This window comes from Hyla sarda, chromosome 4, assembly GCF_029499605.1.
Source record: "Hyla sarda isolate aHylSar1 chromosome 4, aHylSar1.hap1, whole genome shotgun sequence".
NCBI classification, from domain to species: domain Eukaryota; kingdom Metazoa; phylum Chordata; class Amphibia; order Anura; family Hylidae; genus Hyla; species Hyla sarda.
In genome coordinates, this window is record NC_079192.1 from 117939876 (window position 1) to 117967837 (window position 27962).

Below are 27962 nucleotides of genomic sequence, written 5' to 3' on the forward strand. Positions count from 1 at the left end.
AGATGTAGAGTGAACCCCGGGAACAGATAATTATAAAACCGGGGATGGGGGAGGCAATGGGGCCGGGGCGGTGCAACGGGTCGGGGGGGGGGGGGGTTGCGGTCGTGGTGCGGCGGGGCGGTGGGGGGAGCGGTGGCGGTGATAGGTCTCAGGAAAGGCAGGGGGAGAGAAGCGGGTGGCGGCAGCGGCGGCCTATGGCACCGCAAAAGCCACTGCAGTGCATTGATTTAAAGAGCCCGCTTTAAATCAATGATCCGCAGTGGTGTCACGGGGGATAAATAGCCGATAAGTTATACCGGAATATCGGTATAACTTATCGGCCCTAACCTCCACCGATTATCGGTATCGGCCCTAAAAAAAAACATATTGGTTGATCCCTAGAAGGTATGTACACAGAATTATAAACCTGTTTAACTGCATTATACTGCACTGCTGGACAAAACATTGCAGAGTTGAATGGTCAGAAGGTTCTATGCTAATAGGAATATTTGCACAATGTTCATGGGAGATGGGAGCCAGTATCTGGGGCACATGTCCAGCCCAAGCCATAATATAATCTTGAGATGCTCCAGTACAAACAGCACAAAGTGTTCATGGATGAGTTACAATAACAGTATTAAAGTGAAAAAACATATATATTGCAACTAGCATTTTCTAGATGCATCAGTTTCGCTATATAAGACAGATACCGTAAATCCACCCACATTCACGTTAATGCCAAATGGTAAACTAAATTCAGATCCCAATCAAATTGACCCTAGCGCAGATAGGAACACTGCCTGGACCGGTAAAAATTAAAGGAGATTTCTGGGCTAATATGATGGCTGGCCTATCCACAGGACAATAATCACTAGTACCGCATGGAAATGTGCCATCTCCACAGTAGGCAATGCATTTCCAAACTGATTCTGCAAAAGGAATGAACACATTCACTCTTTTGTCAGTTTCTGGGATTCAGAATTTTCGGAGCGGATGTTGACGCAGCGGAATCTCATTGAAAACAATGGGAGACTACTGCACCAGCAGTGTGTTTTAGGAGGTGACTAAGTTATGGTGGAAGTAACCTAGTAACATAGTTCATAAGGTTGAAAGAAAGACCAGAGTCCATCACGTTCAACCTATTTCCCTATTGAGTCCCTACTGAGTTAATCCAGAGGAAGGCAAAAAACCCTCATACTAGAGGTAAAAAATTCCTTCCCGACTCCAAATATGGCAGTCAGAATAAATCTCTGGATCAACATTCTGTCCCTATAATTCTAATATACATAACCAGCAATGTTCTTACTCTCCAAAAATGCATCCAGACCCCTTTAAAATTCTTTTACAGAGTTCCCCATGACCACCTCCTCCGGGAGAGAATTCCAGTCTCACTGCTCTTACAGTAAAGTCTGTGCTGGTGTAGAAACCTTCTTTCCTCTAAACGGAGAGGATGCCCCCTTGTTATAGTCAATGTTCATGAAACATACAGGAGGATGTCAAGAAGGAAGATTAACCGTGACATGTTTTTCTTCGAGTAGGCCCCATCCTCTTAGCTGTTGACCGCTCCTCTATACTTTGTGAGCCCCTATCTAATAAATAGTGCCAGCTTTTTCATTTTCACGGACCACTATTCCAAAAATCTGTCATACACCTGTGGGGAGTAAATGCTCACTGCACTCCTTATTACATTTTGTGAGGGGTGTAGTTTCCAAATTGGGGTCACATGTGGGGGGGTCCATTGTTCTGGCACTATGGGGGCTTTGTTAACACACGTGCCTTCAATTCCGGACAAACGTTCTCTCCAAAAGCTCAATGGCATAATCCTCTTCTGAGCATTGTAGTTTGCCCGCAGAGCACTTTACATCCACATATGGGGTATGTTCTTACTCAGAAGAAATGGGGTTACACATTTTTGGGGGCTTTTTTCCTATTTTCCCTTGTGAAAATGAAAAATTTAGGGTGACAACAGCATTTTAGTGAAAACATTTTTTCCCATCCAACTTTAATGAAAATTCGTCAAACATCTGTGGGGTGTTACAGGGGGTAAAAAGTGATGATTGGTTCCCTTTAACTATTAAAAACATGTCCTAGAGCATGTAACCATTGTTCCTACCATGTTTCTGTAGCGCATGGCAATGAATGAAAAGCTCCGAAAATCAACTTATAAAATGTCCCGCGCTGTATTTTAATTTCTGTAAGTAGTCACTTGGGCGATGCTGCATTCCTATTTAGTCACCGTAGCCAGAGCTGAAATCACGCCCCTCCCGTCCTAAACACGCCTACATGGGCGTGATTAACAGCCCGACCGCAGTGGAATCAGCCTCGTCTCTCCTGTCAGCTCGTGCAGGGAAAGGAGCGCGTGAGTCTGCAGACTGCTGGAGTGCCGCTGGGTCCTAGTGCCAGCCGGATACATACACTCTCCTGCTGTCAGTGGAGAGCATAACATCTAGAGATTGGCGAGGGACACATAGGACATATTGTACTTCAATCCTCCTGACTTCTTAGGTAGATTACTAAATGTTAGGCGTATGTATTAAATTATGTTATACACTGAAAAGGGAGTGTGGGGTATAACATAATTACAATTCCCAGCATGTCCGGAGAGCCAAAGTCTGTCTGTGCATGCAGAGAGTTGTACTTTTGCAACAGCTGGAGGCACACTAATTGTGAACCAATGGGTAACATGCCAGTGTTTTCCAACAGGTATGCCTACATTTTGCTACAAAGTTACAACTCCCAGCATGCCCGGAAAGCCAAAGGTTGTCCGTGCACGCTGAGAGTTGTAGTTTTGCAACAGCTGGAGACACACTGGTTGGGAAACACTGGCTTATCTCATTAGGTAGCATCACTCAGTCAGGGTTGCTATGTTATAGAAGTTTCTCAACTACAACTCCCAGCATGCCCGGACAAGCTTTGGCTTTCCGGCATGCTGGGAGTTTTAATATTGCAACTTCTATAACAGTGACCCTGACTGAGTGACACTACCTAATGAGATAAGCCAGTGTGTCTCCAGCTGTTGCAAAACTACAACTCTCAGCATGCATGACTTTGGCTTTTCGGGCATGCTGGGAGTTGTAGTTTTATGGAACAATAAATCCATAAAACTGCCCCCCACCCCTGCCCCAGTGGATAACTATTACTCCCACTATTCCCCTAATCCCTCCATCTATGCCCCCCCCACTCTTCATTGATTATCAGCACTAGTGATCATCAGATCCCCCCCCCCCCCCACCACCACCACCACTCTTTTCAGTGTATAACATCATTTAATACATACACCTAACTAACATTTAGTAATCTACTCAAGAAGACAGGTGGCCAGGAGGATTGAAGTACAATACGTCCTATGTGTCCCTCGCCGATCTCTAGATGTTATGCTCTCCACTGACAGCAGGAGAGTATGTATCCGGCTGGCACTAGGACCCAGCGGCACTCCAGCAGTCTGCAGACTCACACGCTCCTTTCCCTGCACGAGCTGACAGGAGAGACGAGGCTGATTCCACTGCGGTCGAGCTGTTAATCACGCCCATGTAGGCGTGTTTAGGACGGGAGGGGCGTGATTTCAGCTCTGGCTACGGTGACTAAATAGGAATGCAGCACCGCCAAAGTGACTACTTACAGAAATTAACATACAGCGCGGGACATTTTATAAGTTGATTTTCGGAGCTTTTCATTCATTGCCATGCACTACAGAAACATGGTAGGAACAATGGTTACATGCTCTAGGACGTGTTTTTAATAGTTAAAGGGGGTAAAAAGTGATGATTGGTTCCCTTTAAGGCTCCCTATACCCCTTGTTATGTTCCGTGAGGGGTGTAGCTTCCAAAATGGGGACACACGTGGGTATTTATTATTTTGTGTTTATGTCAGAACCGCTGTAAAATCAGCCACCCCTGTGCAAATCATCAATTTAGGCCTCAACTGTACTTAGTATACTCTCACTTCTGAACCTTGGGGTTCGCCGTACATTGTGGTAAAATGAGAGGTTTCATTACAAAGTACAAAAAACAAGCCCTTATATAGGTCTGCAGATGGAAATATAAAAGAGTTATGGATTTTAGAAGGTCGAGGAGGAAAAAACGAAAACGCAAAAATCGGCCTGGTCCTGAAGGTGAAAATGGGCTTGGTCATTAAAGGGGTAGTCCAGTGGTGAAAAACTTATCCCCTATCCTAAGGATAGAGGATAAGTTTGAGATCGTGGGGGGTCCGACCGCTAAGGCCCCCTGCGATCTCACTGTACGGGGGCCAGGCTCTCCGGCCAGATAGCGGGTGTCGACCTCTGCACGAAGCGGCGGCCAACACGCCCCCTCAATACATCTCTATGGCAGAGTCGGAGATTGCCGAAGGCAGCGCTTCGGCTCTGCCATAGAGTTGTGTTGAGGGGGTGTGTCGGCCGCCGTTTCGTGCGGAGGTCGACACGCCCCCTTCCCGCGGGCTGTCGGGGCTCCGTATAGGAGATCACAGGGGGCCCCAGCGGTCGGACCCCCCGCGATCTCAAACTTATCCCCTATCCTTAGGATAGGGGATAAGTTGTTCACCACTGGGTTCACCACTGGACTACTCCTTTAACCCCTTAAGGACGCAGGACGTAAATGTACGTCCTGGTGCGGTGGTACTTAACACACCAGGACGTACATTTACGTCCTGTGCATAACCGCGGGCATCGGAGCGATGCCCGTGTCATGCGCGGCTGATCCCGGCTGCTGATCGCAGCCAGGGACCCGCCGGCAATGGCCGACGCCCGCGATCTCGCGGGCGTCCGCCATTAACCCCTCAGGTGCCGAGATCAATACAGATCCCGGCATCTGCGGCAGTGCGCGATTTAAATGAACGATCGGATCGCCTGCAGCGCTGCTGCGGGGATCCGATCATTCAGAACGCCGCACGGAGGTCCCCTCACCTTCCTGCTTCCGGCTCCCGGCGTCTTCTGCTCTGGTCTGAGATCGAGCAGACCAGAGCAGAAGATGACCGATAATACTTATCTGTTCTATGTCCTATACATAGAACAGATCAGTATTAGCAATCATGGTATTGCTATGAATAGTCCCCTATGGGGACTATTCAAGTGTAAAAAATTTTTTAAAAAAAAAGTAAAAGTAAAAGTAAAAGTAAAAAAAATGTGAAAAATCCCCTCCCCCAATAAAAAAGTAAAATGTCCGTTTTTTCCTATTTTACCACCAAAAAGCTAAAAAAATTAATTTTGTAGACATATTTGGTATCGCCGCGTGCGTAAATGTCCGAACTATTAAAATAAAATGTTAAAGATCCCGTACGGTGAACGGCGTGAACGTTAAAAAAAAAAAAAAGTCCCAAATTGCTACTTTTTTAATACATTTAAAAAAAAAATTATAAAAAATGTATTAAAAGTTTTTTATATGCAAATGTGGTATCAAAAAAAAGTACAGATAACGGCGCAAAAAATGAGCCTTCACACCGCCACTTATACGGAAAAATTAAAAAGTTATAGGTCATCAAAATAAAGGGATTATAAACGTACTAATTTGGTTAAAAAGTTTGTGATTTTTTTTTAGCATAACAATAATATAAAAGTATGTAATAATGGGTATCATTTTAATCGTATTGACCCTCAGAATAAAGAACACACATCATTTTTAATAAATTGTACGGCGTGAAAACGAAACCTTCCAAAATTAGCAAAATTGCGTTTTTCTTTTTAATTTCCCCACAAAAATAGTGTTTTTTGGTTGCGCCATACATTATATGATATAATGAGTTATGTCATTACAAAGGACAACTGGTCGCGCAAAAAACAAGCCCTCATACTAGTCTGTGGATGAAAATATAAAAGAGTTATGATTTTTAGAAGGCGAGGAGGAAAAAATGAAAAACGTAAAAATGTAATTGTCTGAGTCCTTAAGGCCAAAATGGGCTGAGTCCTTAAGGGGTTAAAATGGCATATTGCAGACTTCTAAGAAAAATTATTATTCAGAACTGGTATTTCACAGGGAATGTATTTACTAACACAGGCAGGTCTGGAGAAGCCACAGGTCTGCTGCACATGTGATGCTGTGTTCAATCAGTTACATTGATGTCTTCAGCTGATCTTGTACGTGTGAACGTACTTTAAGGGTAGGGTCACACCTAACGGATCGTAAAATACGCTGAAGATTCACCGATGATCAACCCCTATTGTGTGCCACGTGCTGTTCCTGCTCGTAGCAGCAATCCGCCTCTACGAGCAGACACACAGGGACCTGCGAGTCACCATGTGCATGCTCAGTGTACTTCACAGACATCTTTGTGACATGCAGGTCCCTGTGTGTCTGCTCGTACCGCCGGATTGCTGCTACGAGCAGGCACAGCACGAGGTTCACAATAGGGGTCGGTCATCAGCAGATCCACAGCGTAAAATATGCTGCAAATCCGTTACGTGTGACCCTACCTTAAAGGGGTTATCCCCTATAACTGATCAATTAGGACCACTGGGACCCTCACTAATCAGGAGAACGTAAGTCGATTGCCCCCAGATTGAATGGAGGAGAAGTATCCATGCTTGTTCTGCCCTTCATTCAACCTAAATAGGGTTTATGAATATTGTCTAGCACTGATCCATGGACAGCAAATGTATCGATGGTCGAATATGCACACTGAAGCCCCATTTACTTTGGGGGAAAAATTACCTCTGTTCTCAGGATTCAAGCAGTTGGACACCCAATCCATCAATTAGTTATTCCTTAAGGAAATAGGAAAACTTTTAGGGGGAGATATATCAAAACCTGTCCAGAAGAAAGGTTGCTGAGTTGCCCATAGTAACCAATCAGATCGCTTCTTTCATTTTCAGAGGCCTTTTCCTGGGCATGGGCAACTCAGCAACTTTCCCTCTGGACAGGTTTTGATAAATCTCTCCCTTAATCTTTGGATAACCCCTCTATGGTACGTTCACACATGCATATTTTGTTGCTGATATTGTTGCACATTGAAGTCAGCAAAATCTGCTGCAGAATACTGTATGTGTGAATAAACCATTGAGGTTCAAAGATTAACCATAGGATGAAAAACCGAGTAATCAGAAGGGAAAGAAAGAAGCAGGGCTCTGAACACAGTAAGCCTTTTTTTAAATGACATTTGTATATAAATAGATCAGAAATAGCTCAGGCTCTTGATTTTTTTTCAATTTAAGAGTCACAGTAAGGGTGCGTTCACATGGCCTTTTGCCTCCGTTCAGTTTAAAAAAAAAAAAGGGATTTAAAAAAAAACGGATAGAAACGGCTGATCAAACTGGTATCCGTTTTGAACTGTTTTTAACCCGTTTTTTGTTTGTTTTTTTTGTATGAAAAATCAGCCACCTACAGACTACTCCCATCAGCCAGGACTACTCCCATCAGCCAGGACTACTACTACTCCCATCATGGAACAGACTTGTTTCCATGGTGGGAGTAGTGGTTCCTAGCTACAGGAGTCAGCAGGTGGCTGGGGAGGCTACATTAGTGCTTGTACTACTATCCCCATCATGGAACAGACTCTGTTCCATGATGGGAATAGTAGTACAGGGGCTGAGGGATTGATCGAACCGGGTCTCACTTCTGACACCCGATCCGATCAGAAGTTATTAAGCAGGGGAGCGGGCGGCATGGTCTGCAACCCTGCGATCACCGATGTATGCGGGGAGCTCTGAATGGCCGGTACTGAGGAGCCATTCAGGGCTCCCTGCAGGGTTTTTAAAATGGACAATGTATATTGAAAGCTCTCTGGGGGGCAAGATATATAGCGTTATATATCTAGCCCCCAGCGCATTTATAAAGATATAACCCTCGCCAGCGCAAAAACATATTCCCCCGCAGGCGCATTTATAATGTAACCCCCGCAGGTGCATTTATAATTATATCCTCCCTTCTGCGCCTTTATGTGACCCCCGCTGGCGCATTTGTCATTAATGCAGCGCTATCTGTCTAAAGCATTTTACGCGAGAGCATCTCACCAGCCAAGGCCGGAGCGATGCTGCTGATAGAATAGGGGGGATATTATACAGAAGTGCTGTGGGGGCCAGATATATAGTATTATCTGGCCCCCACAGAACTTCTATATAATATGCCCCTGCAGCGCTATGTATGAATAGTATTCTATCAGTAGCATCACGTCGGCTGGTGCTCTGCTCTGCTCGTAAAATGCTTTTCACAGATAGCCCTGCATTAATGACAAATGCGCCAGCAAGGGGGGGGGGGGGTCCCATAAATGCACTGGCGGGAGGTATATATTGATAATTGCACGGGGGGGGGGGGGGGTATATAATTATAAATGCGCCTGCGGGGGTTACATTATAAATGCGCCGGCGGGGGGGGGGGGGGGGTCACACATATATACTGCGTGGGTATATATTTTTGCGCTAGCAGGGGTTATATCTTTATAGATGCACTGGGGGGGGGGGGGCTAGATATATAGCGCTATATATCTTGCCCCCCCACAGCGCTTTTAATATACATTGTCCATTTTAAAAACCCTGCAGGGAGCCCTGAATGGCACCTCAGTACTGGCCATTCAGAGCTCCTCGCGGGGAATTAAAAAAAAGCCCGCTCCCCTGCTTAATAACTTCTGATCGGATTGGGTGTCAGAAGTGAGACCCGGTGCGATCAATCCCTCAGCTCCTGTACTACAACCCCCATCATGGAACAGAGTCTGATCCATGATGGGGATAGTAGTACAAACACTAATGTAGTCCCCCCAGCGACCGGCAGAATTACTACTCCCATCATGGACAGGCTTGTTTCCATGATGAGAGTCGTAGTAGTCCCACAACACTGTAGGAGTCTGCTGATTACGGATATTTTAAACCTGGGTGCAAACGGATGACATTAAAGGTTAATCCCTTTGCCATAGACTTCAATGTTAAAATTATGATGTCCGTGTTTTCTTACTTTTTTTTTTCACGGAAGAAAAAAATACTGCATGTTTTTTTTTCCATGAAAAAAACGGAAATGAGTGCAGATGGGTGCACACGGATGTAAACGGATTGTAAAAAAAATCCCAATGACATGAATGGGATTTTTTTTTAAACCGTTTTTAATCCGTTTACAGTCTGCAAAAACGGAACTGAAACGGGGATAAAAAAAAACGGGGACAGACAGCCGTGTGAACAAGCCCTAAACGGTTTTAGATCTGAAACCCTTCTGCAATCCATTACTGAAAGCTTTAGAGTTAAATGTATGCCATGATTTATTTTTATTTTTTTTGAAAGATAGTCACACAAAGTAGTGCTAGGCGGTATACCCCGTTCATACAGAATACTGAAATATTTTTCCTGGAGGATATGAATTTTTCCCAACGTCACAGAGCCGTCAGCCTATCACCGGCCGCAGCGAGGTTCCGCCTCGGCCAGTGATAGGCTGAGCGCACGGTCATGTAAGGAGTCGGCAACTCACAGGAGGACGAGGAAAGCGGTGCTTGCAGGTAACATGATTAGTTCCCCGATGTGGGGGACAGCGCATTGCTGGGCTGATAAACCAGGGGGGAGGGGGGTTAGAGAAGCAGTGCCCACAGGGGGAGGGGGGGAAATACTGTTAAATACCGTGGAACAGCCATAACTTACAAAAATACCGTGATACATATTTTTGGTCATACCGCCCTGCTCTAACACAAAGCATGAACATGACAGTAGCATAAACAAAGCATAGGAATGTAACAACCATTGACCAACAATAGAAGACTATCAGCAACTAAAAACTATTAGTGTAATAGGCAATACAGATCACAGTATGCACAAGTACATATCTATGTTGATTTGCAAGAGTATTGTCAATAGCACAGAGCTTTGTCATACCTGATTGGATGATCGCCACATGTTTTAGGTCTCTCCATAACAGAAACCCACTTGTCATCGTAGCTGAAGAGGGAAAGGTCAAGGTAGGGGCTACCACTGTAAGACTGGGCGCTGATAGGAAGCTGGCTCAAAAGCCTTCTCACTGCTTCAGTATGGCCTCCATACTTGGCATTCACAATAGTATCTTTAAACCTAAAAGCAAAGAGCTATGCAGTAACCTAAAATTATTTTAATAATAGTTACACATAATATAATTCACAAATTGAGGATCAAATAAGATAAAACAAAAGTACACAACTGAACACAACAGAACACATTTCATTCATACTTGTAATTTGCAGGACATGAAAATCTGCCACTTTTTTCCTTGATATATTCATTTTCTTGGATGTTCTTACATGTGTCTTATTTATTGCCTTAATGAATGTTTTTCATTTTTCCCTCCTTACATTTTAAAAAACATAACCCTTTGAATTTTGCAACAAAAATCCATATGACGGCTTATTTTTTGCGCCACCAATTCTACTTTGTAATTATGTCATTTTGTAATTTTTGGGGGCTTCCATTTGTATGCAGTAAATTTCTTGGTAAAAATTAGGGATCGACCGATATCGGTTTTTTAGGGCCGATACCGATAATCGGTGGAGGTTAGGGCCGGTAGCCGATAACTTATACCGATATTCCGGTATAAGTTATCGGCTATTTATCCTCCCGCGATACCGCTGCAGATCATTGATTTAAAGCGGGCGCTTTAAATCAATGCACTGCAGTGGCTTTTGCGGTGCCATAGACCGCCGCCGCCGCCACCCGCTTCTCTCCCCCTGCCTGTCCGGGGGTTCTGAGTCCTATCACCGTCACCCCCGCACCGCGTCGCAACCCCCACCGTACCCCCCCGGCCCCATTGCCTCCCCCATCCCCGGTTTTATAATTACCTGTTCCCGGGGCCCATGGTCAAGGTAATTGCCGATACCGATAATGCCCAAAATTGTGATTATCGGCCGATAATATCGGCCAAACCGATAATCGGTCGATCCCTAGTAAAAATGTCTCCTTATCCTTATTCTGTAGGTCGATAAGATTAAAATGATACCCTATTAAAATATAGGTTTGATTTTGTTGTACTTCTGGAAAAAATCATAACTACATGCACGAAAATTAATTTGTTTAAAATTGTCATTTTCTGACCCCTATAACTTAATTTTTCCGCGTACAGGGTGGTTTTTAGCGGTACCATTTTTTAATTGATCGGACTTTGATTGCTTTTTATAAATTTTTTCATTATATAAACTTTTTTATTATATTGCAAAAGTTACTTCTACCACTACTTCAAAAGAACTCATATCTGGGAAAATAATCTGGCCCAGATATGGTGAATTGCATTGTTTGTATATTTTTGTTGACCATAATTAATAATTCATAAGTCATAAATGAGTTATTACCCCGACCACTTTCAACACTAGACATTTCTATCTTTATTTATTGCCTTATTACCGGTATATACTCGAGTATAAGCCAAGTTTTTCAGCACGATTTTTCGTGCTGAAAACACCCCCTCTCGGCTTATACTCGAGTGAACTCTCCGCCCTCAGTGGTCTTCAACCTGCGGACCGCCACATGTTTCAAAACTACAACTCCCAGCATGCCCGGACAACCGATGGCTGTCCGGGCATGCTGGGAGTTGTAGTTTTGAAACATTTTGTTGGTCCGCGGGTTCAAGACCACTGCCCGGGCCTTCGTCATCATCCAGCCCCCCTCCGCCCTTTAGTTTTGTACTCACCTCCGCTCGGCGGGACGTTCGGGTGAGCTGGTCTGGGCCATCTGTGCTGCAGGACCGTCCGGTGTGAGGGATAGTCGTTCCGGGCTGTCCATCTTCACCGGGTGGGCCTCTTCTCCGCGCTTCACGCCCGGCATAATGACGTTGCCTTGACGACGACGCACAGGGACGTTGCTCATTAACGTCCCTGTGCGTCGTCGTCAAGGCAAAGTCACTATTCCGGGGCCGGGAGCGAAGAAGAGGCCCTACTCGAGTCAATAACTTTTCCTGGGTTTTTGGGGTGAAATTAGGGGCCTCGGCTTATACTCGAGTATATACGGTAATACATTTCTCAGAAAATTTTACACTAGTCTATGGCACACTGGACTTGTTAAACATAGGCTTTGACCAAATACCTCTACTGTTCTGTAAGTGACTGTGAGCCAAAATGATGAGTCAGGAAATTATTCGCAGATGGAGGAAGATACTAAATGATGTATACTGTGAGGGGGGGGGGGGACAGGACAGAGACCACTCATGAATATTTATGAAGAACCATTCTGATTGAAATTCAGGAGGCTCACAAGGAAAGGCCTTTGGAGAATATAATCCTTATAGTTTTAATAAAAACATCTAAAATGACTGTTAAACCCCTTAAGGACCAAGCCCATTTTCACGTTAACCACTTAAGGACCAAGGGCGTACAGGTACGCTTTTGCTCCCTGGTACTTAAGGACCAAGGGCGCGCCGGGCGGAGACCGGACCGGGGTGACTGCTGATATCAATCAGCAGGCACCCCGCGCAAATGCTCAGGGGGGTCATCAGACCTCCCCAAGTCAGCAATCGCCGCAAATCGCAAGTGAATTCACACTTGCGATTGATGCGGGTCACGTGTGACTCGCTGACAGGGGGTACATGGTAATCGAGGGTGTAGGATACACCCTCTATCACCCACTGTATCTATGGGGATGTGGTGATTTCGTCCCCCCTCCAGGATCGCTGCTATTGGCCGGACAATAGCAGCCGTCAGGGGAGGGTTAACGGCCCCTTCTCGCGGCTCTGCTAGCCCCCTGAGTTCATTCAGCGGGCAGAGCTGGGAGAAGGAGCCAGATCTGAGACCCTCACAGGATAAGACCCCATGTTAGAGCAGGGAAAGAACAAGAGCAAGGGACAGTTGGGTTAAAGGGTATAAAAATAAAAAAAAATTTAAAAAAATTAAAAAAAAATTGGGCCCTATTAGGGGTTCAGGGCACTGCATTTGCCACCACCAAGAAACCGCTTTTCTTGCCTCCGAATCTGTCAGTGAGGACGATGAAGATCCAACATTCCTGTGTTCTTCATCGTCCTCCTCATCATCTAGTACTGATGATGAGTCCCCTGTACGGCGGTGGAGACGCCACCAGGCGAGGCCACGCACCCCCCATGAAAGTGGCCCAGTGTCCGGCACTAGTACGAGCGACAATGCCGCTTTCACTTTGAGTCCGACCACACAGACAATTTTACAGGAGCCCCCTTCCGGTGAACCTGTCTGGAGACCCCCAGAGGCTTATGAACCACGGATTCCGGAGTTTGTTGGCGACTCCGGAATCCGGATTGACAATTCTGGATTCACTGAAATTGACTATTTCAGTTATTTTTTCAGTGACAGTTTTATCAATCTGATGGTGGAGCAGACGGATCTGTACACCCAGCAGTTCATCGCCCTCCAGAATCAGTTTTGGCCAGGCCCAATGAATAGTACGCCATTGATGCAGCAGAAATGAGGACATTTTGGGGCCTCTTACTGCATATGGGCCTGGTCAAAAAACCAAGTGTCAGACAGTACTGGAGCGGGGACATCCTATACCCGACCCTGCTTTACAGTATGGTCATGGCATGGAGGCGGTTCGAGGCCATTCGTAAACGCCTCCATTACACTGATAAGGAGGCATGTCCACCCCAAAGTGATCCCACCTATGACCGGCTTTACAAAGTGAGGCCGGTCATCAATCACTTTGGGGCCCAATTTTTGGAGGCCTACGTACCCCTCAGGGAGCTCTCGGTCGATGAGTCTCTTATCAGTTTTAAGGGGAGACTCATCTTCCGCCAGTATATTCCCTTGAAGCGGGCGCTGTATGGCGTGAAGCTCTATAAACTTTCAGAGAGTACCTCCGGGTACACTCTCAGGTTTAGAGTATATGAGGGACGAGATTCCTGTATTGAACCCCCAGATTGTTCCCCCACTCTGGGTGTTAGCAGGAAAATCATTTGGGAGCTTGTGCTCCCATTGTTGGATAAGGGTTACCACGTGTACGTGGACAACTTTTATACCAGCAACCCTCTGTTCACATCCCTTGCCGCCAGATCCACATCCGCTTGTGGGACCGTACGGAAAAACCAGAGAGGCCTCCCTCTAAATTTGATCCAGACACCTATGCCCAAGGGAGAGTTACGTGCCCTTACCCATGAAAACCTGTTGCTGGTCAGGAATAAGGATAAGAGAGATGTCCGTATGCTGACCACTATTCATGGTAACGGCAGCTCACCTGTCCCTGTGCGAGGTACCACAACACCGCTCCTCAAGCCCAATTGTATTCTGGACTACAATCAGTTTATGGGGGGAGTTGATCTTTCTGATCAAGTCCTCAAGCCATACATGGCCATACAGAAAAAAACTGGTATGGTACAAAAAAGTTGCAGTCTACATGGTACAGATTGCCATGTACAACTCGTTTGCACTGTCCCAGTACGCTGGCAACACAGGGAAATACCTTCAGTTCCAAGAAGAAGTCCTAAAGGTCCTGATTTTTGGCGACCAGTAAAGAGCAGGCCGGACTTCTCAAGGAACTGAAATTATAGGTTGCCAGAAAAAATGCAGAGTGTATAACAGGAGAGGGATACGGAAGGATACCACCACTCAATGTGACACTTGCCCCGATCATTCGGGCCTCTGCATTAAAAACTTCTTCAGGGATATCACACTTCCATGCAGAACTAAATTTTCCCTTTTCATTTTATTTTTCCATAATTTGACCCCAATGTACCAAGTCCAGAGTACATTCCAAATTTTAACACCATAAAACCACTAAATTGCCCAAAAAGCTCTTATCTAAATAAATAAATAAAATAAAAAAAGAACTGATAAGACCTCTGGGGTTATTGTTTTTCTCTGGGTTCCAAATTTTAGGAAGATTTCTCTACTTTTACCCTATGTAAAAAATTCAAAAACTGGGTCTACAAGAACATGAGAGAGTAAAAAAATTAAGATTTTGAATTTTCTCCATTTGGCTGCTATTCCTGTGAAACAACTAAAGGGTTAACACACTTACTGAATGTCATTTTGAATACTTTGGGGGGGGGGCAGTTTTTTTTATAATGGAGTCATTTGTGGGGTATTTCTAATATGAAGGCCCTTCAAATCCACTTCAAAACTGAACTGGTCCCTGAAAAATTCCACTTACGAAAATTTTATGAAAAATTTAAAGATTGCTGCTGAAATTTGAAGGCCTCTGATGTCTTCCAAAAGTAAAAACATGTCAACTTTATGATATAAACACAAAGTAGACATATTGTATATGTGACTCAATATATCATTTATTTGGAATGTCTATTTTACTTACAAGCTGAGAGCTTCAAAGTTAGAAAAATGCAAAATTTTCAATTTTTTCATCAAATTTTGGAATTTTTCACCATGAAATGATGTAGTATTGACAAAAATTTACCACTAACAAAGTAGAATATGTCACGAAAAAACAATCTCAAGCATCCCAGAGTTAATAATGCTTAAAGTGAAAGTGGTAAGATGTGCAAAAAACGCTCTGGTCCTACAGTGAAAATTGGCCTGGTCCTTAAGGGGTTAAGGACCCGGGCATTTTTTGCACATCTGACCACTGTCACTTTAAAGGGGTAGTCCAGTGGTGACTCAGTGGGGAACAACTTATCCCCTATCCTAAGGATAGGGGATAAGTTTGAGATCGCGGGGGGTCCGACCGCTGGGGCCCCCCGCGATCTCTCTGTACGGGGGACAGGCTTTCCGGCCAGATAGCAGGTGTCGACCCCCGCACGAAGCGGCGGCCGACACGCCCCCTCAATACATCTCTATGGCAGAGCCGGAGATTGCCGAAGGCAGCGCTCCGGCTCTGCCATAGAGTTGTATTGAGGGGGCGTGTCGGCCGCCGCTTCGTGCGGAGGTCGACACGCCCCCTTCCAGCGGGCTGTCGGGGCTCCGTACAGGAGATCGCAGGGGGTCCCAGCGGTTGGACCCAGGGGTGTGGAAATTTTATAAAAAACTACTTGTCCACGGGACTAAAATGGAGCAAAATCTACTTGTCCCTCATGACGATCCACTTGTCCGGTCAATTTTCGCTTTTACGCTCTCGTTTTTTTTCCTCCCCGCCCTATAATAGCCATAACTACCTACTATAATGATAACTACCTACTATAAGGATACCTTTTAATTTGTCAATAACATTCTCCGAACCAAAAAAAAAAAAAAATTTTTATATATATATTATATATATATTATATATATATATATTATATATATATTATATATATATATATATATATATATATATATATATATATATTAATTATATTATAGACACACATACATACATATACATACATTTATTAAGGGAAGTGAAATTGAAATACCGTATTTATCGGCGTATAACACGCACTTTTTAGGCTAAAATTTTTAGCCTAAAGTCTATGTGCGTGTTATACGCCGATACACCCCCAGGAAAGGCAGGGGGAGAGAGGCCGTCGCTGCCCGCTTCTCTCCCCCTGCCTTTCCTGGGGTCTAGAGCCCTGCTGTCGCCGCTTCTCTCCCCCTGGCTATCGGTGCCGCTGCCCGTTCTGTCCCCCTGACTATCGGTACCGGCGCTCCATTGCCGGCGCCGATAGCCAGGGGGAGAGAAGGGGCAGCGGCACCCATTGCCGACGCCGCTGCCCCGTTGCCTCCCCCCATCCCCGGTGGCATAATTACCTTGGTCGGGTCCGCGCTGCTGCAGGCCTCCGGCGTGCGTCCCCTGCGTCGTTGCTATGCATGGCGCGGCGCATTGACATCATGCGCCGCGCCGTGCAGCGCATAGCAACGACAAAGGGGACGCACGCCGGAGGCCTGCAGCAGCGCGGACCCGACCCAGGTAATTCTGCCACCGGGGATGGGGGGAGGCAACGGTGGCGCTGCCCCTTCTCTCCCCCTGGCTGTCGGCGCCGCCACCGATAGTCAGGGGGACAGAACGGGCAGCGGCGCCGATAGCCAGGGGGAGAGAAGGGCCGGCAGCAGGGCTCTAGACCCCAGGAAAGGCAGGGGGAGAGAAGCGGGCAGCGACGGCCTCTCTCCCCCTGCCTTTCCTGGGGGTGTATCGGGGTATACACGCGCACACACGCACCCTCATTTTACCATGGATATTTGGGTAAAAAACTTTTTTTACCCAAATATTCTTGGTAAAATGAGGGTGCGTGTTATAGGCCGGTGCGTGGTATACCCCGATAAATACGGTAGTAAAAGATAATTTTGCAGATTTGGTGGTTTTCTTTTCTGCGCCATTTACCTTGTGGTTGAGGTAACATGTTAGTTTTATACTTTAGGCCGCCTGATTACAGCGATACCAGATTTGTATCGTTTACATCATGTTTTACTAATTCTGGACTTTTTCTAATTTTTTTAATTGCCATTTTTTAACCCCTGTAGCTTTATTTTTTTTTTCCGCATACCAAGCTATATGAGGGCTCAATTTTGCGCCATAATCTGTTTTTTGTATCGGTACCATTTTGGTATTGATCTGACTTTTTAATCGCTTTTTAACTTTTTTTTCTGGGAGATTATAAAAATTGCAAATCTGTGTTTTGGTATTTTTTTACATTTACCGTACGGGATACATAATGTTATATTTTAATAGGTTGTACAATTACGCACGAAGCGATACTAAATATGTTTATTTTTATTATGTTTGCATGTTTTTATATAGGAAAAGGGGGTGATTTGAACTTTTAACATGGAAGGGGTTAATGCAGCGGTCTTCAAACTGTGGCCCTCCAGATGTTGCAAAACTACTATTCCCAGCATGCCCGGACAGCCAACGGCTGTCCTGGGATGCTGGGAATTGTAGTTTTGTAACATCTGGAGGGGCACAGTTTGAAGACCACTAGGTTAATGTGTGTCTTTCAAACTTTTATTAAAACTTTATTTTATTTATTTATTTTTTTAACACTTTATTAAACTATATGAGGAATCATTAGATTCCTCAGACGGATGAATAGATTCTATTGAACTCTATTAATCTGTGAGCTCTGTGATCCATTGATAGAGCCTGGTCCAGCCAGGATCTATCAATGACAGAGCGGGACAGGAGGAAGCAGAGGTAAGTCCTCCGGCTACCTCCATAGCGGATCGCCCCCCTGCGATCGCGCTGCGGGGGGGGGCGATCCACCCCACTAGCCCACCAGGGAGCATTCATATGTCCCTTTAGACGCCGCTGTCAGCTTTGACAGCGGCGATCTAAAGGATTAATAGCCAGATGTGGCGATCGCCGCATGCCGGCTATTAGCGGCGGCCCCCGGCTACTGAGAACAGCCGGGGGCTGCAGAGTATGGAGCGGGCAGGAATCCCGAGCCCGCTCCATACATACTGCAGAGCGCCGCAAGCATCTCCCCGTGCAGACGTGCCTCCTCCCCTCAGCTCTCCGAAGCTACAGCTGGGGGGAGTGAAGGCAGAGGACGCAGGTCTGCACGGGGAGAAATAAGCCACGCCCCCTAATCTCTCCCTGCCCCCGCACGTCTGCAGAGCAGGGGAGAGAAGACACATATCCAGCTTCTCATCTCCCCTGCTCTGCTTCCGAGGACACAGGCTGCAGAGTATGGAGCGGGCAGGAGTCGGCAGCCCGCTCCATACAGACTGCAGATCCGCCGCACTTGTCAGGTCCAGCCCTGCTTGCCCGAAGCCGGGCTAAGGGCCGGACAAATTCACCTGCCCGACGCCCAAAACTGCTAGTCCCGGGCGTCGGGCGATAGAAATTCCACATCCCTGTGGACCCCCCGCGATCTGCAACTTATCCCCTATCCTTAGGATAGGGGATAAGTTGTTCCCCACTGAGTCACCACTGGACTACTCCTTTAAGCATTAATAACTCTGGGATGCTTTTACTTTTCATTCTGATTCCTAGATTGTTTTTTCGTGACATATTCTACTTTATGTTAGTGGTAAATTTTCGTCGATATCATTTCTTGGTGAAAAATTCCCAAATTTTATGAAAAAAATTGACAATTTAGCATTTTTCTAACTTTGAAGTTCTCTGCTTGTAACGAAAATAGACATAAATAAATGATATATTGATTCACATATACAATATGTCTACTTTATGTTTGCATCATAAAGTTGACATGTTTTTACTTTTGGAAGACATCAGAGGACTTCAAAGTTAAGCAGCAATTTTCTAATTTTTCATAAAATTTTCAAAATCTGAATTTTTCAGGGACCAGTTCAGATTTGAAGTGGATTTGAAGGGCCTTCATATTAGAAATACCCCATTATAAAAACTGCACCCCTCAAAGTATTCAAAAATGACATTCAGAAAGTGTGTTATCCCTTTAGGTTTTTCACAGGAATAGCAGGAAACTGAAGGAGAAAATTCATAATCTTCATTTTTTTACACTTGCATGTTTTTGCAGACAAGTTTTTGAATTTTGCTGAAATGGTTTTTGGGGGGCATGTCACATTTAGGAAGCCCCTATTGTGCCGGGGCAGCGAATAAATAAATAAATAAACATGTGGCCTACTATTTTGGAAACTACACCCCTCAAGGCACGTAACAAGGGGTCCAGTGAACCTTAACACACCACAGGTGTTTGGCCACTTTTCCTTAAAGTCGGATGGGTAAATAAAAAAAAATTTTTTCACTAAAGTGCATTTCTCCCCCCCCAAATTTACGATTTTTACAAGGGGTAATGGGAGAAAAGGCCCCACAAATTTGTAACCCCCATCTCTTCAGAGTATGAAAATACCCCATGTTAGCGCATAAAATGCTATGCAGGCGAACAACAATGCTCAGAAAAGAAGGAGTCACATTTGGCATTTGGCCTACTATTTTAGAAACTACACCCCTCAAGGAACGTAACAAGGGGTACAGTGAGCCTTAATATCCCACAGGTGTTTGACAAATTTTTGTTAAAGTCTGATGTGTAAATGAAAAGAAAATTTTTTTTTATTCCCACTAAAATGCTGGTTTCCCCCCCAAATTTTACATTTTTACAAGGGGTAATAGGGGAAAATGTCCCCCAAAATTTGTAACCCCATTTCTTCTGAGTATGGAAATACCTGCAGGCACACTTCAATGCTCAGAAGAGGAGGAGCACCACTGAGCTCTTTTAGAGAGAATTTGTTTGTAATGGAAGTCAGGGGCCATGTGCATTTACAAAGCCCCCCGTGGTGCCAGAAAAGTGGACCCCCCCACATGTGACCCCATTTTGGAAACTACATCCCTCAAAGCATTTAATAAGGGGCGCAGTGAGCATTTAAACTACACTGGCGTTTGACAGATCTTTGGAAGAGTGGCCTTCAATTCTGGACAAATTTTCTCTTCAGGAGCCCAATGGCGCTCCTCTTCTGAGCATTGTAGTGCGCCAGCAGAGCACTTTACATCCACATATGGGGTATGTTCTTTCTCAGAAGAAATGGGGTTACAAATTTTGGGGGCTTTTTTTTCCTATTTTCCCTTGTGAAAATGAAAAATTAGGGTAACAAAAGCATTTCATTTTCCTATCCAACTTTAACAAGAATTTGTCAAACACCTGTGGGGTGTTAAGGCTCACTATACCCCTTGTTACATTCCCTGAGGGATGTTGTTTCCAAAATGGGGTCACACGTGCAGATTTTTTTGCATTTATGTCAGAACCGCTGTAAAAACAGCCACCCCTGTGCAAATCACCAATTAAGCCTCAACTGCACATAGTGCGCTCTCAATCATGAGCCTTGTTATGCGTCCGCAGAGCATTTTACACCCACATAGGGGCTATTTCCGTACTCAGGAGAAATTGCGTTACAAATTTTGGGGGTCTTTTTTCCTTTTACCGCTTATGAAAATAAAAAGCATGGGGCAACAATAGTGTAAAGATTTTTATTTTTTTTACACTAACAGGCTGGTGTAGCCCCCAACTTTTCCTTTTCATAAGGGGTAAAAGGAGAAAAAGCCCCCCAAACCTCCAGCTGTTGCAAAACTACAACTCCCAGCATGCACTGACAGACCGTGAATGCTGAGAGTTGTATTTTTTCAACAGCTGGAGGCACACTGGTTGGAAAACCTTCAGTTCGGTTCTGTTACCTAACTCAGTATTTTCCAACCAGTGTGGGACTTCAGCTGTTGCAAAACAACAACTTCCAGCATGTACTGATCGCCGAAGGGCATGCTGGGAGATGTAGTTATGCAACAGCTGGAGGTACGCAACTACAACTCCCAGCATGTTGAGACAACTGTTTGGGCCTGCTGGGAGTTGTAGTTTTGCAAGATCTGAAGGGCCACAGTTAAAAGACCAATGCACAGTGATCTCCAAACTGTAGCCCTCCAGATGTTGCAAAACTACAAATCCCAGCATGCCCAAACAGCTGTCTGGGCATGCTGGGAGTTGTAGTTTTGCAACATCTGGAGGGCTACAGATTAGAGACCACTGTATAGTGGTCAAAACTGTAGCCCTCAAGATGTTGCAAGGCAACTACTCACCGACTTCCGTAGGATCGCCGCACCAGTGAGCCGCATCGCTGTCCTCTGCCGCTCACCGCCGATAGTAAGTGGACCTCTGGGGCGGGTCACCGTCGGTTCCCCCGTTCTGCCTGGACTACTGTGGGTGGGCAGAATGGGGGAACCGAACTTTAACCTCCCCCCGCCCCCGTTCTGCTATTGTTCGGTCGCTTCTGACTGTCCAATAGCAAGGATAGGGTGGCACTCCTTTCCTTCAGGAGGATCGTGGGTGTCTTGGACAACCCCAATCCCCCCCCCCTCCCTTATTTTCCAGGTCACCGGAGACCCGTATGACCCGGAATTGACGCTGGTAGTTCCAGCGGTAGGAACCCCTGCGATCAGACACTTGTAAGTTTACTAATACTGTAGAACTCCTTTAAATGTTGTCACTGTATCCTAAAACCTCAACTGTGTTACTTAGAAATTATGCATAGTTATTCTTGGAAAAAACAGTCCTGATGAGCACAAATGTTTATTTCAATGGAGCAAGACAATTCTGGCATTACCTCTGCCCCATGGACGGACTTCAAGCCTATTAGCAGCTAGTGTCTAAACCGTGAGTTGCCGGACCCCCTTTCTTTGTTACTATTATCGTTTTGTTTGCAGGTCATGCAGGACATTTAGAATGTACATGGACTACCACTATAGTCTGCTATTTGTGGGACCTCTATAATAGATATTTTGCATTTTTTTGCGTTAGGTGCCACTGCCACTATCTTTCACTACTTTACATCAATTCTGGCATTGGTTTATCTTCCTGAAGAACAAAAGGCATCAGTCATGTTAAAGTCCAAAAAACAAAGTCTATGGGGAGATTTATCAAAACCTGCGCAGAGGAAAAGTTGACTAGTTCCCCATAGCAACCAATCAGTTTGCTTCTTTTACTTTCCAGATTATTATTTTTTTTAAATGAAAGAAGCAATCTGATTGGTTGCTATGGGCAACTGGTAAACTTTTCTTCTGCACAGGTTTTGATAAACCCCCCCCCCCCTATAATCTATTGATAGGGTGTAGAGAGATGCAAGTCTAGGCCAAGGCAATCATATACGACTTAGCAGTTTGGATGCACAGGACCATTTCTTATTAGTAGGACTTGTGTGGTAAACTAACTATGGTTGCCTTGGCAATTGCACCCTCAGAATGGACATGTGTTTCTCCATGTCTGCTGGGAGATTTACATTAAAGGTATATTTGTATACTTGCCTTCTCCAACACCTGTAATCAGAAGAGAGGAGGAAGACCTCTAAAATGCAAAGTTTCTGTAGACTCTTAATCCAATGTGTATAGCCAAAGGAAAGGGAGAATCTTTAAAAAGAGTACCTGTCACCAAATAAACTTTTAATAGTGTTCCTTGTGTAATTAGCAGACTCTTTCCCATCCACTTGCTTTTAAAATTATCAACATAAATATGTTTAAAATGTAATACAAAAAACTGCCAGTAGGTGGCTCTGTTCCGTTCCCTGCCACAATTAATACAGTGAGTTTGGTCTCCTCCCGGCCTGGCAGGAGACCAAACTCAGGAAGTGTTTCTCTGCACTGAGCTTGATTGACAGCTGCAAAGAGCCTCACTGAAAGCTGCAAAAAGCCTTAGTGAAATCTGTGCAGAGCCTCACTGAAACATGCAAAGAGCTTGAGGTCTTCATCACAGCACTGCAACCATGTGAGGGCAGAAGTGGTCCCACAGTAAGCTTCAGTGATGTCATGCCTGCTGGGAAATGCCCACTTTCCTCCTGCTGGGAGATTGCACTATGTGAGCAAGAAGAAATGCATGATACAGAGTATTTTAAGGCTCAGAATTATTTTTTATTTTTTTATTTTTTTAAGGGTGGAAGGAGTGTTAGGAGTAGTTATGGAACATAACCTGAGTTAGTTTAGAAAAGTTTATTCGGTGACAGGAACTTTTTAAGTGTCTCTATAACTGAAACATTTTTTGACATGCCAAAGAGAGGCACCCAGTAGAAGAGAGTAGCGGGATGCGAGAAATAGCATGCTTCTCCCCTCTTTTTCTCCTAATCTAAGGGAGTTGCAGCAAGGAGACCCTGATAAAAAAAAAAATTGACACGTCACAGAGGCATGTCAAAAATGTTGAACCCCTTAAACGACCACAGATGTAAATGTACGTCCTGGTGCGGTGGTACTTAGTCCTGCGTATGACCACGAGCATCAGAGCAGTGCACGCGTCATACACTGCAGGTCCCGGCTGCTATCAGCAGCCGGGGACCCGCCAGTAATGGAGGACCTCTGTGATCGAGCGGGGACCCGCCAGTAATGGAGGACCTCTGTGATCGAGCGGATGTCCGCCATCAACCCCTCAGATGCCATGATGAATACAGATCACAGCATCTGCGGCAATGCGCATGTTAAAATAGATGATCGGTCTGAGATCGAGCAGACCAGAGCAGAAGATAGCCTATAATACTGATCAGTGCTATGCCCTATGCATAGCACTGAACAGTATTCGCAATCAACTGATTGCTATTGATAGTCCCCTATGGGGACATTAAAAGTGTAAACAAAAAAAGTTGAAAAATGTAAAAATAAAAAAGGGAAAAAAGGGAAAAATCCCCTCCCCCAATAAAAACGAAAATTGTCCCTTTTTCCCCTTATTACCCCAATGTTTTAATAAACATATTTTGTATCGCCATGTGCACAAATGTCCGAACTATCAAAATATAATGTTAATGATTTCTTATGGTGAACGGAGTGAACGTAAAAAAAATAAAAAATTCCAAAAAGGCTGCTTTGTCACATTTTATTAAAAAGATAACATTTTATAAAAAGTGATCTAAAAGTTTTATATTGGCAAATGTGGTATCATTAACAAGTACAGATGATGGCGCAAAAAAGGAGCCCTCATACCACCCCATATACGGAAAAATGAAAAAGTTATAGGTGGTCAAAATAGGGCGATTTATAATACTGATTTTGTACAAAAAGTTTGAGATTTTTTTAAGCGGTACAAAAAAATAGAAAAGTATCTAGCCATGGGCATCATTTTAATCGTATTGACTCAGAGAATAAAGAACACGTCCTTTTTACCATAAAGTGTACAGTGTGAAAATGAAACCCTCCAAAAAGTGTGCAAACTTGTGGTTTTCATTAAAATTTCCTTCCTAAAAAAACTATTCTTTGGGCTCCCCATACATTTTTTGGTAAAATGAGAGGTTTCATTACAAAGTACAATTGGTCACGCAAAAAACAAGCCCTTAAATGCGTCTGTAGATGGAAATATAAAAAAGAGTTATGGATTTTAGAAGGAAAGGAGGAAAAAACAAAAAACACACAAATAAAATTGTCCTGGTGCTTAAGGTCAAAATGGGCTTGGTCCTTAAGGGGTTAAATAATAGGACACTTTAATGTACAAGGTCATAATAATAAAAAGCTCCATGCTCAACTAAGTAGGAGATTTATCAAGCTCCGTAGTAATTTTTTTTTGCGTAAAAAAGTCGCACGTATGACTTTTCTATACATGCTGTAACTTTTAGATTTTTGCTTATTCCAAAGCACATTTCTGAAATCTGCTCATGTAGTAATTTTTATTTTACAGTGGTCATGTATTTATCAAATGTGATAGTCGCTATTTATGAAGAAAAAAAAATGGCATCTCCATTTAAAAGTCACATATGTATTCCAGGTCCAACCTGGCTTACAGAAAGGGCAAATGTCTGCAGAAAAGGATATTCACATCCACTTTAACAATTGTTCTTGTTCTGCATCATGAAACAAAGCTACTACAATAATGGTATTTATAGAAAAAAATAATTATATAAGTAATAACTTAATTTTAAAGGTTGAAAATACACACTGCACACCTTGTTAAGTTTAGGACACGTACATGATGGCGTACCCACTAAATTTTAAAATTAATGTTGTGTTAAAATAGAATAAGGCACAAAATCGCGTAAGAATTTTTCCAGACTACGTAAATAACCCATATGTGGCACAAAAATGTTTCCTTAAAAAAAAAACAAAAAAAAAACATCCATAGTAATACAAGAATCTTCCTTCCTGACGTAAACTCAGCACAGAGACTCAAGACTCTGCCAAACGGGCTCAAAATTAAACAAAAAAGCCTCCAGAGTACGGATATTCATGGTTCGGCATAGTAAGTTTTTAATATTTTTTTTTTATTTCTGAGGAGAGTGGATGGGTTGTTGCAGGATAGTTGGAGTGCAGCTATTTAGTGCCAGGCAGGCCTAGTCACGGTGTCACCCAATGCAGTACACCCCCCTCCCAATCACTCTCTAGCAACACAACTGGTAATAAAGGGTAGATAAAGAACTTCGGCTATAACATAAGGGAAAAATTTCTGATTTAAAAAAAAATGCTTTTATAAGAGGGTTTCCTGGGTTTTGCTTACATGTGATTTATTTACCAAGGTCGTGTGACTATTTGATAAATAATGCATGTAAGCAAAAGTAAAAACAAAAATTATAATTCATATAAAAGACATACGTTTGAAAAGAATGAAATCTCCTAAGTTTTTAATAGGAACAATAAAGAAAGAAAATGCACAGTGAAATAAAAATCCTTAACAAGTCATCCCTTAAAGGGGTACTCCCGTGGAAAAAGGAGATTTTTGTTTACTTACCGTAAAATCTCTCTCTCAGAGGATCCATTGGGGGACACAGGCCGTGGGGTGTATGCTGCTGTCTCTAGGAGGTGTGACAATATGATAATAAAAAAAGTTGGCTCCTCCCAGCAGGATATACCCGTCTTCAGTTCCAGAGCAATAGGAGGAGACCAACAGGTCAAAGAAAAACCCAAAACTGTCAGAGAACCAGAAGTAAAAAACATAACTGAACACACCCTCAGACAGAAAAGCAAAGGAAATCCCAAAAAGGGCGGGAGCTGTGTCCCCCAATGGATCCTCCGAGAAAGAGATTTTATCGTAAGTAAACAAAAATCTCATTTTCTCTATAGGCTCCATTGGTGGACACAGACCATGGGACGTACCAAAGCCGTCCCTTGGGTGGGAAGATAAGCAGTCAGGCAGACGGCCGATCCACTGCCTCCTGCAACACTTTACGACCATGAACTCGGTAAAACCTCGAGAAGGTGTGAAAAAACGACCAGGTAGCCGCCTTGCAAATCTGCGAGGCCGAGGCTCTATTCTGGAGAGCCCAGGATACCCCAACAGAACGGGTAGAATGAGCCACAACCCTGAAAGGAGGAATCTTCCCCTTACAGCAATAGGCTTCCGAAATGGCGGACCAAATCCACCGAGAAATGGTGGCCTTGGAAGCAGGTTGTCCCTTGCGACGACCTTCCGTAAGGACAAAAAAAGGAATCACACTGACGATACAAAGAAGTGATGGAGAGATAGGACCGAACAGCCCGAACTACATGAAGCTTGTGTAGTAAGCGCTCCTTCAGATGAGAAGGAGCAGGACAAAAAGACGGGAGGACAATGTCCTCATTGAGATGAAAGGCAGAACCACCTTAGGCAAAAAGGAAGGATCTGGCTGGAAAACAACCTTGTCCTGGTGGATCACCAGAAACGGAGAATGGCAGGAAAGAGCTGCCAATTCAGACACCCTCCGGATGGAGGTGATAGCAACAAGAAACGCCACTTTCCAAGAAAGGAGGCGGAGAGACACCTCTCTAAGGGGCTAAAAGGGTGCACCCTGGAGGGCACTCAGAACCAAATTCAAGTCCCAAAGGGGAGAGGGTGACAGATAAGGAGGAACAGCGTGCGCCACTCCTTGAAGGAAGGTCCGGACATGAGAATTAGAAGCCAGGGGCCGCTGGAAAAGAACAGCAAGGGCCAAAACCTGAGCTTTAAGTGAACTGAGAGACAACCTCAGTTCCAACCCCGAGGAGAGAAGACTGGGAACCGAGAAGGTTACCGGGGAGAAGTCTTGAGCTTCACACCAACGAAAATAAGACCGCCAAGTACGGTGGTAAACTCTTGCGGAGGAGGGCTTACGAGCCCTGAGAATGGTGTGAATGACTTGGGAAGAGAACCCTCGGGCCCTTAAAACCGCGGTCTCAACCACCACGCCGTCAAATGCAGCGACTGCAAATTGGGGTGGAAAAGAGGACCCTGAGAGAGCAGGTCCGGACGGAGCGGAAGGCGCAGTGAAGCGTCGTCCAGGAGCCTGACTACGTCGGCGTACCACGACCTTCGGGGCCAATCTGGAGCTACCAGAATGGCGGGGACGTCCTCTGCTCAGCGGAAGGGGAGGGAGCAGATAGGGTAGGGCAAACCCCGCCCAAGGAATCACTAGGGCGTCCACGGCCAGAGCTTGAGGGTCCCGGGACTTGGACACAAAAGGAAGGATCTTTCGATTGTGCTGGGACGCGAAGAGGTCCATGTCCAGAATGCCCCAGAGGTCGCAGAGTTGCGCAAAGACCTCTGGATGTAGAGACCACTCTTCGGGGTCGGGTGAGGACCGACTGAGGAAGTCCGCTTCCCAGTTGAGCACTCCCGGAATGCGAATCGCCGAAATGGCCGGAACCTTGCTTTCCGCCCAGGTGAGAATCTTGGTCACCTTGGCCCTGGCTGCCAAGCTGCGAGTGCCGCCCTGTCGATTTATGTACATCACGGCCGTGGCGTTGTCCGACTGGACGCGGACAGGACGGGACTGAAGACGGGACTCCCAATGAAGAAGACAAAGAAGAATCGCCCGTAATTCCAATATGTTTATCGGAAGAAAGGTCTCTCTGGGAGACCAGAGTCCCTGAACCGTCCAATCCCTGAACACGCCGCCACAGCCTGACAGGCTGGCATCCG

At 44.8% G+C, this 27962-nt stretch overlaps 1 protein-coding gene across 7 annotated transcripts in view; it reads right to left on the reverse strand.

Moving 5' to 3' along the window:
• Nucleotides 1-27962, reverse strand: part of DET1 (DET1 partner of COP1 E3 ubiquitin ligase) — an 80472-nt gene that overhangs the window by 13898 nt on the left and 38612 nt on the right. For 6 of the 7 annotated variants that reach the window (XM_056571905.1, XM_056571911.1, XM_056571908.1 and 3 more), the window contains exon 4: nt 9755-9946. The exons of the other annotated variant lie outside the window; for it this stretch is intronic. In XM_056571905.1, coding sequence (XP_056427880.1) covers nt 9755-9946 — 192 coding nt within the window. The remainder of the gene's footprint in view (nt 1-9754; nt 9947-27962) is intronic. 7 annotated transcript variants of the gene reach the window in all.